The sequence below is a fragment of the Aotus nancymaae genome, unplaced genomic scaffold (genome assembly GCF_030222135.1).
Source record: "Aotus nancymaae isolate 86718 unplaced genomic scaffold, 86718_ANA_hifiasm-v0.15.2.pri h1tg000029l, whole genome shotgun sequence".
In the NCBI taxonomy this organism is placed as follows: domain Eukaryota; kingdom Metazoa; phylum Chordata; class Mammalia; order Primates; family Aotidae; genus Aotus; species Aotus nancymaae.
The window spans coordinates 68455703-68470844 of NW_026988442.1; the positions used below are offsets into that span (position 1 = coordinate 68455703).

Genomic DNA, 15142 nt, shown 5'->3' on the forward strand with positions numbered 1-15142 from the left:
AAATCGTTCTACCAAAAAGACCCAAGCACTTGCATGTTCATCGCAGCACTATTCACCATAGCAAAGATATGGAATCAACCTAGGTGCACACTGATTGTGGACTGGATAAAGAAAATGTGGTAGATACACAGAATACTACGCAGCTATAAAAAAAGAATGAAATCATGTCCTGTGGAGCAACATGGATGCAGCTGGAGGCCATTATCCCAAGCAGATTAATGCAGGGACAGAAAAGCAAATACCGCATGTTCTCACTTATAAGTGGGAGCTAAACACTGGGTACGCATTGAATAAAGATGGCATCAGCAGACACTGGGGACAACTAGATGGGAGAGGGAGGAAGGCAGGCAAGAGCTGAAAAACTAACTGTTGGGTATTATGCTCTATACCTGCGTGATGGCATTATTTGTACCCCAAACCTCAGCATCGTGCAGTATACTCAGGTAACAAACCTGCACATGTACCTTCTTAATCTAAAATAAAAGTCGAAAAAAAACTACTACTAACAAAAAGAACATCTGCAAAATATAGCTGGCTAGGGCCAACCCTCCTATGGTACAGAGAATAAAAGGGAAGAGCTGGGGTCTGAGGACAAAAAGCCTAAACCCAGCCTCCTTGTCCTCAGTTCATCCTCTCCTGTGAATTTACTTTACCTGGTTGGTCCCTTTCACATAAAGCCAAAAACTTGTGAGTTGGATCTGTTGAGCCTCTCACTGTATAGTTTTACAAGAGGCTATGTGGGCTTCGATAAAGCCCTGAGACTGGGTGGAAATGTTGTCATAATTTTGAAAGATTTTTTAGTACAATGGGTACACATGGAGAAAAAGTATCTCCTCTCGGGTGGTTTTTACCATTGCCAAAGAACTAGGTGGCTATTCTCTCACTGATTAAAAATATTTAAATATGAATTACAACCTAGAGTTTATCCTAGGTTTAGAACACAAGGACTAGCTTCAGGGTTATACAAAAAATACATGGGTTAGTAAATGTATGTTTCTGTCCAACATCATAACATGTATCTCAGCCCCATTACCCTATTGGTTGATCCCTCCATTTTACATATTAAAAAATAATGACATTCTACAATTCTATTGTGAGTTGAGGTAAGGCTTCTGAGTGTCTTAGTCCATTTGGCCTACTATAAAAAATGCTATAAACTTAGCAATTTATAAACAACAGAAATTTCTTTCTCACTGTTCTGGAGTCTTGGAAGCATGAGACCAAGTTGACAGAAGATGTAATGCCTTGGTGAGGGCCCACTCCCTTCTACTTGTACCATCACATGGTGGAAGAAGATTCAGGTTTCTCTTGGGCCTCTTTTACAAGGCCACTAATCCCACTCGTGAGGGCTCTGCTCTCATGACCTAGTCTCCATCCAAAGCCCTCATCTCTCAATACTATCACCTTGGCGAACTTCAACATATACACTTTGATAGAACACAAACTTTCAGACCATAGCACTGAGTTTGATTCTCCTTGCCTTAAACAATGAAAAAAGAAGTCTCCTCTCTCTTCTCTTCCAAATTACATTCTCAAACATAGCTCATATGGAGAAACACTCTTAGCACTGTTTGTGTACCCTCTTACATTTTTAAAGGATGTTCTTAGGCACTTTCTCATTCATTCTCACCATAACCCATTTTATAGGTGTTGGCCAAAACCCTTGCCAGAGTCATCAATCCCAATAGTCTGCTGCCTGCCTCAGCTCTGACACATTGAGTTCTTACCATGCCTATATTTCTCAAATTCTGTCCAATCTGGATTTAAGTCTAGAATATCCCTGAGATGATCCTTCTCCTTAGACAAATTCAAAGGACATACTCTCTTGTGGGTTCTGAGGGCCTGCTTTCTATATCTCTCAAGCTAAGAAAATGACTTTCCTAATAATTTTAGAATCAGGTGAACTATGGGAAGCTTAAATGATGGATATCCTAATTATAACCCCAAAGAACACATACTGAAGTATGTTTCCAAATGAGATAATCCTCACTTGAAAGTGTGGAGATCATGATGTGAAATTTGTATGACTTCTTTAAATGTACGCAATCAGAGGTAGGTATCCAAACTCAAGTCCTTCCAATTTCCTACCAGAACGCTGTCCCAACACTGTGAGTTGCTTGGGTGTTCCAAGACAGAATAACAGAAAAAGCTGTCATGGAAATGCCTGCTTGTTTATTTTTTCTTTATTTCTTCTTCTCAAATGAAGTTAAGAGAGCCTGCTTAACAATGAGACACTGCTCTTCTGAAGAAGTAGAGGGTTCATGAGATGAAGTCGTGACAAGGGATAGGAGTTCCACCCTCAACTCAGAACCCATAATTAGAGTACTGTTACTACATTCAACAGCAGCAGCAGCAGCAATAGCAACATCTGAAATTGTGAGCAGGCAACAAGAGAAAAATCTGAAGTTGTGAGCAGGCAACAAGAGAAAAACCTTGGGAGAAAAATTTCTTATTTTTCTTGATACCATTTTGCCAGAGCTTTAAACAAGGATGAAGGCTTTGTGAATAAAAAACAGAATTAAAGGGCACAAGAGGGGCTGTTTTCCAACACAGGCCCCGCCAAATCTCCACTTCCACTAATGGGAACACTGCACACCCAGCCATCCAAGATCAGACCTCCTGAGTACAGCATTTTTTTTCTTGGAGATTTGTCTCGTTAGGACTTTAATTAAGCTCCTGCAAGGCTTGTAAGGTTTTTAATTTTACCTTTCTTCTTTCTTTCTTAAATCGGCTGCCTTGCCAGGAAACTTTTTCCAAGTTGTCACAGTTATAGTAAGCATACCTTAATATATTAAATTTAGAGATGTACCAGTAGTTGCTTCTCCAAGGATTAATAGCAGAAGTACCCTTGCATTTGGAAAAGATTTTCCCTGATTCATTCATTCATTCACTTTTACTTAAGTGTGTGTGTGTTTTGTGAATTTAAAAAAAAGCAGAAAAGGAAGCTTCATGGAGTGTACAATGACTACTGGTCATAACTCACTCTCTCATAAAGTCACCAGTTTAACAGAAGAAACTTGTCATTACTTAATTTGATATTCACGCTGCTCATAAGCAAATTGTGGCTGTTTACTAGTGTTGGTGGATGAAGCATGAGTGAGCCAAGAGAACATGATGCCTCAGTTGATAATTTAACACATATTTCATGAAATGTAATATTTAATTTACGTAGATTTCTTTTCAAGACCCCTTTGTATTCAAACTGATTGCAATTCTGAAAGTATAAAGGCAGAGATGAGGGGTGCACGAGGTGAACCTTTTAAAACAGATTCGACGAGACACTACTTTCATTTGAGCATGCTTAAATTGGCCACCCTAAATAGAATGTCATATTTTTTTTCTTAATTAAAAAAAAAAAAAAAAAAAATCGGATAACACTGCAGGGCCAGAAATAAAACAAGCCATCAAAACACAAAAACGAACGCAAGATATGGAGCATCAGGGATACTATCTGTTCCCCATGATTATTATTATAATCATTCTTATTATTTACTTAATAATTCCAGGACGTCAGGTTATTCCGCCACCTGCCCCTTTCTGTGAGGTACTTACTGATCGCTTCCACAAACTGCTCAAAGAAACTGTAAGGGAAGAGCGGCTCAGGCAGCTCCCGGAAAAACATCTTCAGTGCTCCGGTGACAACGTGGATGTCCTCCCACTGGCTGTCGTCCAAATTCAGCTTCTCTTCTGGGAAAACACGAGGAGAAATGGAACAACTGGTTTTAATGAAACAATTACAAGACACTAATTATTATGTTAATGTTTGCCTACTATCATCAGCAACCGTTAACAGCCTTCTGCACCTAGAGGTTTGGTGCTGTGCATGTTTTTTTTTCTCCCTTTTTCCGTAGGAAGGGAACATTTTCAATGGAATACCATCTGTAGGAATGCAGCTAACAAAAAAACAAGAGACACAAAGAGACAGTGCCATTGACACAGTATGTCAGATACATTTATTCCCATAATGCATCAGTATGAAAATTAGCATCACAGCTCAACATGATTCAAAGCTATTTGGTTTTGAGGCCGAGGGGCTAAGAGTTGCCAATGATGGCCGGCTCAAGGGACCGGCCTAAAGGCCTTGCTGAGCCAACAGGAGACATATGCTAAACATGGCAATAGAAAATGAGTTATTGCTTTACATGTGTTAGCCTTGCTATGTACAAGGGAATAATGGGTAACACTTTTTCCCTTTTTTTTTTGTCTGAATATAAAGTCAGCAAGGAATAGAATACTGAGTGAGAAAAGATATTAATTCTTTCTTACTGCTTCAAAAATATCTTTTTTTTAGTTCTCATCTCAGTGAGGAAAATATGCCCAGCAACAATATTAGACAGACCCCTGTTGGCCTACGTAGGCTATGCAAAGCTGTCAAAAATGATAACACACTAAAGACAAACCACAGTGCTTACCAACTCTTTTTAGAAACAACAGAAATATTTGCAAGGGAAGCTTGAGTGAGTGGAGATGTTGAAATATTAAGGAAAGTAAATGCCAAAATGAAGGTTTTAGTAGAAATAAAGTGTGCTAGGCAATTATTTTTGTCCTTTTCACCCTCAATATGAAAGTCTGGAATTAGTCTCACCCAAGAAGTGGATGCATTCATGTCTGAAAGGGACATCTTGATATAAAATGAACAGGAAGCAAGGTACAAAGGCACTGCTGTCGAGCCAGACGATTTGTCTTTCTAAACGTGCAACATGAAAAAGGTTTTGGATTCTGGGCTTCATAAAAAACTAATCATTTTAGACAATCTGGGGGTTAACTGAAAAGCTGAGAATCCTGGCAAGCACCAAGGTATTTGGTCAACTGGAATTTTGTTTCTTTACTGATGTCTTGGGCTCACATTCACATGTCCCTTGGATGTCAGTTTTATGAATGCAGAGGAGCATTTTGCACCAAAAATGTAAGAAAAGCTGAGAATTGTCACTGTAGGGATTCTCTGCATGGGGTGTTTTGCTAATAATGTTCATGTCCTTTAAAAATATTAGCCCAAACCTTTAGCAGATCTTTAAAAATAATAATAATAATAAATGAACGATCATTTCTAGGGCTTATAGTAAGTGGTGTTCCTGCTCAGCAGTATGTTTGCAAAGAGAAGAAATGAAGGTGAATCTGTTTACTTCAGATGGCCCTTTTAGTCTTCATTTCTACCTCAGTCATAACACAATAATATGATCCACAACAAAATCAGTAGAGGAGACCTTCTTTCTGCCCTGCAATCATTTTTGATTGATTGTATTTCAACAATTAGTCTTTTATTTGGCTACACACTATTGAAATAGGCCGACAGCATCTTAGCAGGCCAGCTTTAAACAGTCAACTGTTAACAATAGCATCAAAAAGGGAGACCTGATGGGGTTTACTGTCACTTTAAAGAACGGGGTTTTCACATTGTTGAAATCTGTCAGATATTTTGAAATGTCCCTCTCACTATGGTGCCACACCCCCTGCGTGCCCTTATAATAAAATTGGTTTTACTCCTGATTAAATCATTTTCTCCCTACCCACTACCATACTTCTCATAATGGACCTGTGTGCTCTACAGCTGGTGTTCTTCCCATGGTACCAATTCTTACTTTATCTTTTAAGCACTTTGCTGCTAAGATCTCATGCAGAGTGCTTATGTTTTGTTAAGAGCTTCATTCTTAGAGAAATAGCTTAACACATGTTCTAAAAATGTTGTACAACTTATTGCTTAAAACACATTTAGAAAATGTATAAGTACTGTAGCTTTGGCACTGAACTTTAAGTGGAAACCTAAACACACTCACACACACACACAAGCGCTCACACACACACATAAGCGCTCACACACACACACCTATCCCTACCAAAAATCTATCAGAAAAGTCCAACACAAAATTCCATTTTGGTGCATAAGTTTGAGATTGCTAAAGGAAAGTGTTCAGCAGGTAAAAAAGAGAATGATTTTATCTTGAGCAAGAAAATGACAACAACAACAACAGCAACAAATAATGGCTTAACCAAAGGAAAACAGCATTGATATTGGTCACCTTCACATTAATATCACTTAATTCAACTCAACATGGCAATGGACTATATCTATACATAAAGAAAATTTACCAATAGATACCAATTTACCAATAGATACCATCTACTTAAAATACTGCATAATATTAACTGCATCACTAAAAGCAACATTCCTGCTATAGATTCCTATGTAGTCTTCATTTAAAGAAATAATAATTTGTAGCCCTTCAAGAAGTAGCTTAAATAGGCAATATGGCAAATAGTTGGAGTATTTTGAAATATAATACTAATTTTTATATCAAGTTTTCATAATCAACCAAGGTTAAGATCTCTTGTAAAGAAGTCGACGTTATGGCAAATTTTGCAAGGACACTGTAGTTTATCTAAACATAAAATTATGTCCATATAGTATGCCTTCTTATGAAGCCAACAGGTCCTGAAGATGAAATAACCATAACCCTATCCTGGTGTTAACAGGCATTATTGCAAATGCAATTGCATTATTGATAAGCATTTTTTAACTAGATTCTACACAGTGATGATGTCATACTTTTCCCTTTTCTAATAGAGTAGGGTTTCTCAAAAGCACCACAGTATTGACATTTGGGACTGGAAAATTATTTGTGGTGGGGGCTGTCTTGTACATTCTAGGTTGTTTAGCAGTATCATTGACCTTAATTTATTAGATGCCCAGTAGCACTTCCCAGTGGGGAATGATAAAAATTGTGTCTAGAGATTGCCACATATCTCCCATGGTGTAAAATTATTCTTAGTTGAGAACCACTATAATTAAGTCCATAAGGGTCTATAGAAGTTACTCAACAAATATTTATGCAGTTTATCTTAGGTGGGCAGGGAACTAGAAAATTAGATACGCACATATTGATATTTCTTTCATATGAACTTAAGAGTTGGTAATTATTCTTGATAAAATCTTAACTTTTTATAGAACAAAATCCATATGAACACATTCAGGGTACTTTGCAACAAAAGCAATAACCATCAATTACTTAGAGTTTACACTGTAACAGGGACTGTGCTGTGCACTCTACATCCATTAGTTAATTTAATGTTTTCAGCAAGATGAGGAAGATACTATTATTAGTTATCATCATATCCATTTCACAGATAGAGAAAGTGAGGCATAGGTAGATTAAACAATTTTCCCATGGTTGCCAAATGATAAAACCAGGATAAAGAGCCAGTAAGCCCCCACTATGTTTAAAATCCCTGTGTTCAGACTTAATCTTGGCTGGCAGAAGCAGAAAGGGAAAAGGCAAATAAACAGTAATTGCAAATGGTAGATTATTATGTCAAAGACTGTAATTTTTAATTTTATCCTTAAATGTCTTACTTGAGGCTATGCTTTTACCTGTAAGCTGACTCTCATCTTTGGTAATTACTTGTAGAAGGCACAGATTCTTATATAAAGAGACATAAAACAAATTGGTAACAAAAAAAAAAAAACTGCATTAGGAAATGGGCAAATTGTTACGTAGCAATGGAGTGAAGAGGAAATATGATAGAGTAGGAAAAGAGACCATACAAAACACACATTCCAGCCTGGATTTACCATGAATTCATTGTATATCTATTGCAAAATGAAGATAGTTAGAAGGGTAATTGTTGCATCAAATGGGAAAATGTATCTGAAAAACATTTTGAAAGCATAAGGAAACAAATATATAAACAATGTCACCAGAATGGGGCAGGTGAATAAAGGCCAAAATGGTAAAACAAAAAAGGGACTAAGGCAATTGAAACATTGAGCAAATATTGTAAACTAGCCTGGTTGTTTTAGAGGATTTATCTCAGTGTAATTCAGTTTCTTATATGGGATCAACAAAAACTACACTGCTATAAAGAACTACCTGGGCCTGGGTAATTTATAAAGAAAAGAGGGTTAATTGGCTCATGGTTCCACAGGCTGTACAGGAAGCACAGCTGGGGAGGCCTCAGGAAACTTCCAATCATGGCAGAAGGTGAAGGGGAAGCAAGCACATCTTCACGTGGCCAGCAGCAGAGAGAGTGAGCTATACACTTTTAAACAACCAGATGTTGTGAGAACCTACTCGCTATTGGGAGAACAGCAAGAGGGATATCTGTCTTCATGATCCAATCACCTCCCACCAGGTCCCTCCCCCAACACTGGGGATTACTATTCAACGTGACATCCATCTTCGTGGGGACAGAAAGCCAAACCATACCCACACGCTGCAGTCCAATCCCAGGAAGAAGGCTGGTTGAACATGATAGCTCACAATCTGTATAATCTGTGCTGGTTTCTCCTGGCCCTCTAATTAGGTTACCTTAAATGCATTTCGGTTATGGTTTTGCCTTAAAGCATGTAAACAGAATTAAAGATAGGTTAAGCTCCACAGTGCAAATACCATGTGACTTTTATGAGATCACACACACGCAAAAACCTAAATACTGTACCCAAACAATGCTATCCTGAAATGCTCTTCCTTGAAGAGTCTTTAGGGCACTTTTTAAAGTAAAAACTTATCTAATATCAAGATTTACAAAATTGTATGTGAAAGAAAAAATTTGACAGTAGCTATTAGGAACAATTTTTCTTAAAAATAAGAACTGAAAGATGAATCTTTGATAGCCATAGTAGGCCAATGGTAGTTTCCAAGGAAAAAGGAGCATTTAAATATCATTAAGTGTTTAATTGCCATCCCAGCATGGTGGCTCACGCTTGTAATACTAGCACTTTGGAAGGCTGAGATGGGTGGATTACTTGAGGCCAGGAATTTGAGACCAGTCTGGTCAACATGGTGAAACCCCATCTGTACTAAAAATAACAGAAATTAGCTGGGCATGGTGGCATGCCTGTAATTCCAGCTACTCGGGAGGCTGAGGCAGGAGAATTACTGGAACCTGGGAGGTGGAGGTTGCAGTGAGCTGAGATTGCACCACTGCCCTCCAGCTGCCTGGCTGATGGAGTGAAACTCTATCTCAAAGAAAAAAAAAAGAGTTTACCACTTTCCTCTTGTATTATATATTGCTCTGTAGATATTGGCATATATGGTCAGCAGTTGTGATATCAGGTCCAATTTTAACTAGACTCAAACTGTCTTAACCTAGTCTTTGTTGAGATGTGCTTGCACTTGAACTATCCAGAATAGAAGAGCAACAGATTCAAGAAAGAATTCTTCTTCATGTATTGAAAAACAAGTGCTTTTTTACCTTGTAATATTTTTCATGGCACTTTTAAAAACCTCTTTCCAACTTCTGTTTTATTGTTGCAATTTTAAAAAGAGGAAAAGACACCCCAGCTTTCCCAGGATACAGAGAGAATAGCCCTGATCTCATTAATACAGTGCAAAGAACCTGTTACACTCTGAAACTCTCATAAAGGATGGTGTCCCTGCTTCCAGCACAGATGACCATTTGGATCCCTTATCTAAAAGGCCTGCTGGGTACATGAAAGTCACATCCCAAGTGAAAGAGATGCCAGAGGGATGATCGATCCAAAACATAATAATACGTTTAGCCCTAAAACCAGATCAGAAGATTAGATATTAAAGTGTATAAAATGACACTGTTTATAAATATATAGAAGATTTTAAAATTAACATTTAAAGGAATAGATCAAAAGGAAGTTGGCTGAATCATTCGATTAGCTCAACCTTTCCTGCTGTGCTGGTTCCTGAAAGTGATGGTTCAGTCTGATTTCTGGTGGATTAGAGAGGTTCCGCATTCTCAAACACAGTGACGTCAATCCTGTGCCAAAAGCGGCATCTTTCTGTGCTGCACTGGCTAGAGCTCCTTCCTTCCACACCTTGGCTGTAACATGAGACTTCACTGAGGAGATTATCTGAGAAAACTAGACCAGTTGGCCAGTTAATTTGTTTGTTCACTTAATTTTTATCAAACAGAGACGGAAGGAGACTACATGCCAAGCACTGTGTTTTTAAAGCTACAGCTGTTGAGGCTGCTTTATATTCCTCAAAGGAGAGGGCTTCACCAGGTGCTTAGAAAGTGAGTATAGATAAAGTTCTGGACATTTTACATCTTGTTACTCTTCCCTTTAATTTTAAAATAAAAAAATCATATTATTTTGACTTTAAGGGCAAGCTGGGACAAACTCAAAGAACAAATATGTCACCCAAAAATGTGCATCATGCCTGTTATTTACTGAATTGTGTCCTTCCATTCCTCAAATTTATACATTGAAATCTTAACCCCCAATACTTCAGAGTGTGACTGTGTTTGGAGACTGGATCTTTAAAGAGATAATTACGGTAAAATGAGGTCATATGGGCCCCCATTAAATATGAATGGTGTCCTTATAGCAACAGAGTAGGGTGCACACAGAGGAAAGACCATGTGAAGACACAGGAAGAAATTGGCTGCCTATATGTCAAGGAGAGAGCCTTAGGAGAAATCAACCTACCGATACCTTTATCTCAGACTTCTAGCCTTTAGAACTGTGAGGAAATACATTTCTGTTGCTTAAGCCACCCAGTCTGTGGTACTTTGGTATGGTAGCTCAAGCAAACCAATACAACGCCCCAAAGCTTTGGGCAGAGAAATACAATGTCAAGTTTCGGGATAATACCTATACATTTTCTATACTTGTGAAACACAGTGAACAACAGAGATAGCTCTTTAGGTAATTCCATTTGAAGAAAAATAATTGCCATTATTCAAAGAACAGATTTGAAGGTGGAATTAGTTGAAAAATTGCTTGCCTATTCAGGCTCAACCTATTTCAAATGATTTGCTCTATGAACATGCAGAAAACTCTCCAGTGTGGTCTCCAGATAAAGAATAAAATCATGACTGCCATTTTCTTACTCATTCTTTGTCCAACTACTATGTCTACGGTAGAAATACTGCATGGTTTCTGTCACCTGAGACTCACAGTACTACTAGAGAACATTGGAAACTTCCTCAGAAAAACTCAACCCAAGTCCAGTCAACTGTCTATGGTCATGATACCTATTAAAGAGAAAGGAGCAAAGTGGTTTTAAATATGAAACTTTGTAAGCAAAATCAAAGAGATTTGTTTCATATGATTTATCACAGTAACCCCCCGGAAACTCTTAGGAGTCCTTTGTTTGACAGTTAGACCTATGGGCAGAATGGATGGTTCTACTAACACCTGGTCTACAAAACCTGGTTTTCTGTGGCCTCCTTGAATTACCTTGAATTATGAAAGAGGGAGGAAGGAAGTAACCACAAAGTTTCTAAGATTTTAAAATTTTAAAAAAATGCTTTGATTTCTGCATATCTAATGGGCTACTTTGGCACATCATGTCAGCTTGCTTTCTGTGTGCTGTCATGTTGTGTGCATATCTTTGGAAATTATTTGAGAAGGCCAAGGCATGCACATGTCACAGGCTGATATGGACAGATCTTTAGTTACTCTCTTGGAAGGAGGTGGAACAGACTTCTACTCTATCCAGTAGGGAAGTGAGTCAGAAACAAGGCTGTCTGATTTTTATTTCTCCTCAGATTTCATTTGAATGTAAAGAATAACATAATAAATAGGTACAACTGAAACTTGTGAAGCAAGCACCACAGATGGAAAGTGTAACAAATGTGTCATTGCTTTGTGCATTTTTAATTTATAATGGCACAACATAAAACATCTTCCCATTGTCATAACTCCATGCATAATGCTACCTTATAAAATGACATTAGTGACATTATGCTTCTCTCCGGGCTTTTAGATATCTTGTTTAGGTAGCTGAGAAGACGTAGTCCTGTTCAGAGGCAACAACAGCAACAAAAATGAACTGACTTTTTTCTTTCAGTGAGGATCGTAAAAAAAATTGATGGATTTCATGGTACCCATATATATTTCTTTAATTCCTTTCTTACTCAGAGCTTCCAAAACTGTTCGTATTTCCATTCAGTCAAAGGCTTTTTGTACTCTATAGATACTGTACACAATGGTTCTTTTTATTTAACCATCTTCTCCAAACAGATTCTGAATTTGCTTGAATTCCATGGATGATTTCATACATTACATACTCCAAAGGGGAGAGAATTGTAGGATTAAATTTCAACAAAGTCATTTTTGAAAGCTTGCTTCATAGTAGCTTTAAATTTCAACACCATTGCTATTGTTTCCTTGCAAATATGAAGCACAGGGCCAAGTCAAAACAAATCTCATAATGATATCTCGGAAATAAACTAAGTCCTATAAATGCCCATATACAGATAATATGATTCTTGTGGGCAAAAACACATGTATAGAAGTAACTTAACATTCTGGTTTCTTCACTTGTCAAATGAGAATTCTTAATTTTCTGTTTAAGTGACATATATATGAGAAGCAAATAGTACAGCCATACTTTGACAAATATTTCCAGAATGTAATATGATTTCTGGCTTTTATCATTCCCCTTACTATATTGGTGATATGTGTAGGGTTAGCAATGTTAACATTAAAAAGGACAACATTAACATTAACATTCGGCTTTTTGGTAACTTAGAATTTTCTGTTTGGAAATATTTCTTCAGAAAAATAGAAATAAAAGGTAAACAAAACTGGTAGATTAAGATATTGCTACTCTCATTCATTGAAACTATGTTATCCCCAGATAAGACATCTGTTAGTTGTCAGTTAAGATAATCAAAATGGAGGGAAGATTTCTGGAAATTATTAATGATAATTTTTAACCTAAATTATCTTGCTTACTTTGATTCATGGGAGTAAACTGAATTTTCTACATCACAAGACTTTATCACAATCACCACTAAAGCTCTACAAAGGTATCCAAAATAAGAGTTGGGATATTTATAAATTTTACAACTACTTGCATAAAGTATGGTAAAATAGGTCAACATGCATCAGTTTCCTGTTGGAACTACTGAATAACATTATCATCTTAATTATTCTAGCCTAAACAAACATGTGGTACCAATTCCCAGTCTCTGCCTATAATTTGTGATGCCTAGCTATCTATGCTGTTAATCTTGACTCTTCCCTACATTGGGTTTCATTTCAAACTTTGCTTACTATGTTTCTAATCCTCGCCTGAGAACCCCATCACTCCTGGGGCACCTAATTAATTTAACTATAGTGATTTAAACAAAGGGTCTCTCCTCTATATCTGCCTCAAAGAAATTTGTTTTATTTATCTTTATATCCCCAGGGCTTAGCCAGTGCCTGATGCACTCCTTTTTATTAGCTATTAATATATTTGCATCACCTATCAAATTTTAACCTCCTTTGATAGCAGAGGCTATTTCATAATACCAACAATGATGGCAATAGATATATGTACACACACATACACACACAGCACAATCTGTGTTCTTTTTATCTTTCTCTTTCAAAACATATAACCAATATTGAAGACATAAGTAGATTATTCATTCACTTATCTAATGTTTATTGAACTCAAATTTTGTGCTAGGCATGTTATAGCTGCTGGGGGTAAAAAGAAGATAAATAAAGATCTAGGTTCTATGTTCAAAGATTTCATAGTATATAGGAAGTTTGGTCAAATAGAAAAAATGTCATCAAGTATGGTAAATGTTATTATATAACTTCTTGCAGACTGTATGGGAACATAGATGATTAGCATCAAGCTTCATCTGGGTGTAGTCAGAAGGTTTCCCAGATGAGGTGTCACATAATAATGATCTTAAATGATGATCAGTCAGGTGGGTGAGGGTGGGCAGGAGCTGGGAGAGAGAAAGAGTAGAGATGTATGAAGAAAAATTCAAGTAGAAGTAATGATCATGCCAAGGAGTGAAGAACATGATGCATTTTGGAAGCCACAAGTTGTTGGAGACTCTAGAAGTGTAGATTCTGTGTCTCAGGGTATTGAGGATAGAAAAGAAAGCAGAGGGTAGAGCATGGAGGTCCTTACAACTGGAAAAGTCTGGATGACCATTAGCAGGTACCAACATTCTAGAAAGATGCTCTGTGAGTAGCATGTAGGATGGGTTGGATTGGGTGTATAGAAGAGGAGTGATGTGTTCAAAAAGACACAATGAGCAAGAAGTTCAGCCGAGAGGCTTTTATGTGTTCCAATACTGCACATTCACTGAGAAAAAAATGTTTTTAAAGGAAGTCAGTTAATAAGAAACAGGTGCATTTATGAGAATGTTACATAGCAGAGAAAGAAGTCTAGAAACCTGATGGCTAGCATTTACAAAGGATTAGAGTTCAGAGATCAATTTTTGTGTGTCACATTTATTATAGGTTTAGGGAAGTCAGAATATTCTATTTTCCTGAAGTTTATAAAGACCCGCTGGTAGTTTGCAAATGAGAATCCATTTGGATTATCTGACCAGAGATAAGACTTCAATGGTGTTTTAGTATCATGAACTACTTTACTGACACTACAAAAGGGAATTACAATTAATTGGATTATGTTGGTCTCCACATGCTGATTGTAAGAAAATAAAGTATAAAAGTGTAACTAACAGGTCATATCTATCATCAACCATGGGATTTGCTTTTTTACTTACCAATAAGATTAATTTCTTCTTAACAATCTTCCAATTTGAAGTCATTTTAATTATAGAGTTTAGAAAATTCAAAGGAAACGGCAAACCTACTTTCAATGTATTATTAATAATTGACCTCATTTTTATTCATCTTTATGATGGCAGAAAAAGAAATGGATGGTTTGTTTATTGTTTAGAAGAGTTTTACTTACTGAAGATCCTTTTGCAATCTTTCATCACTCTCAATTTAATTAAAATTTTTATTTACTGTATTTCTATAAAGTGCTAAGCCCAGGGCTGTGTTTCTGGGTATTCACGACAATGCGATCTCTGCTTTCAAGGAAACTAACATCTAGAAAAGGAGTTAGGCCTGCAAACTCTAAACATCATGGTGTGACTAAGTGGAGCTTTGCATTAAAGGTGTAAAACACTAGAAAACCAATAATAGTTGAGCACTTCTCAGGCACTATTCTAAGTGCTTCACATGCAGGAATTCATTTAATCCTCACATCAACATACGCTGGATGTACTATTATTAGTTCAATTTTACTGATGGGAAAGTAGCTCCAGAGATTAAGCAACTTGTTCGGGTTCACTCAGGCATTCAGAGCAGAGTCCCGGCAATCTGGCTCCACCTAAAACCTTAATCGTTCTGCTAGTGATGCAGGACAAGTAAGCCCCAAAATTGGGGCCTTACTGGGAGGGCTTTTGGCTTTGTCCAGAT

The 15142-nt window shown here is 37.2% G+C and overlaps 1 protein-coding gene across 2 annotated transcripts in view; it reads right to left on the reverse strand.

The window, feature by feature from the left end:
- The window catches only part of ARHGAP15 (Rho GTPase activating protein 15), a 634760-nt gene that overhangs the window by 141510 nt on the left and 478108 nt on the right, over positions 1-15142 (reverse strand). For both annotated transcript variants that reach the window (XM_064382800.1, XM_012473459.2), the window contains exon 12: positions 3553-3687. In XM_064382800.1, the coding sequence (XP_064238870.1) occupies positions 3553-3687 (135 nt within the window). The remainder of the gene's footprint in view (positions 1-3552; positions 3688-15142) is intronic.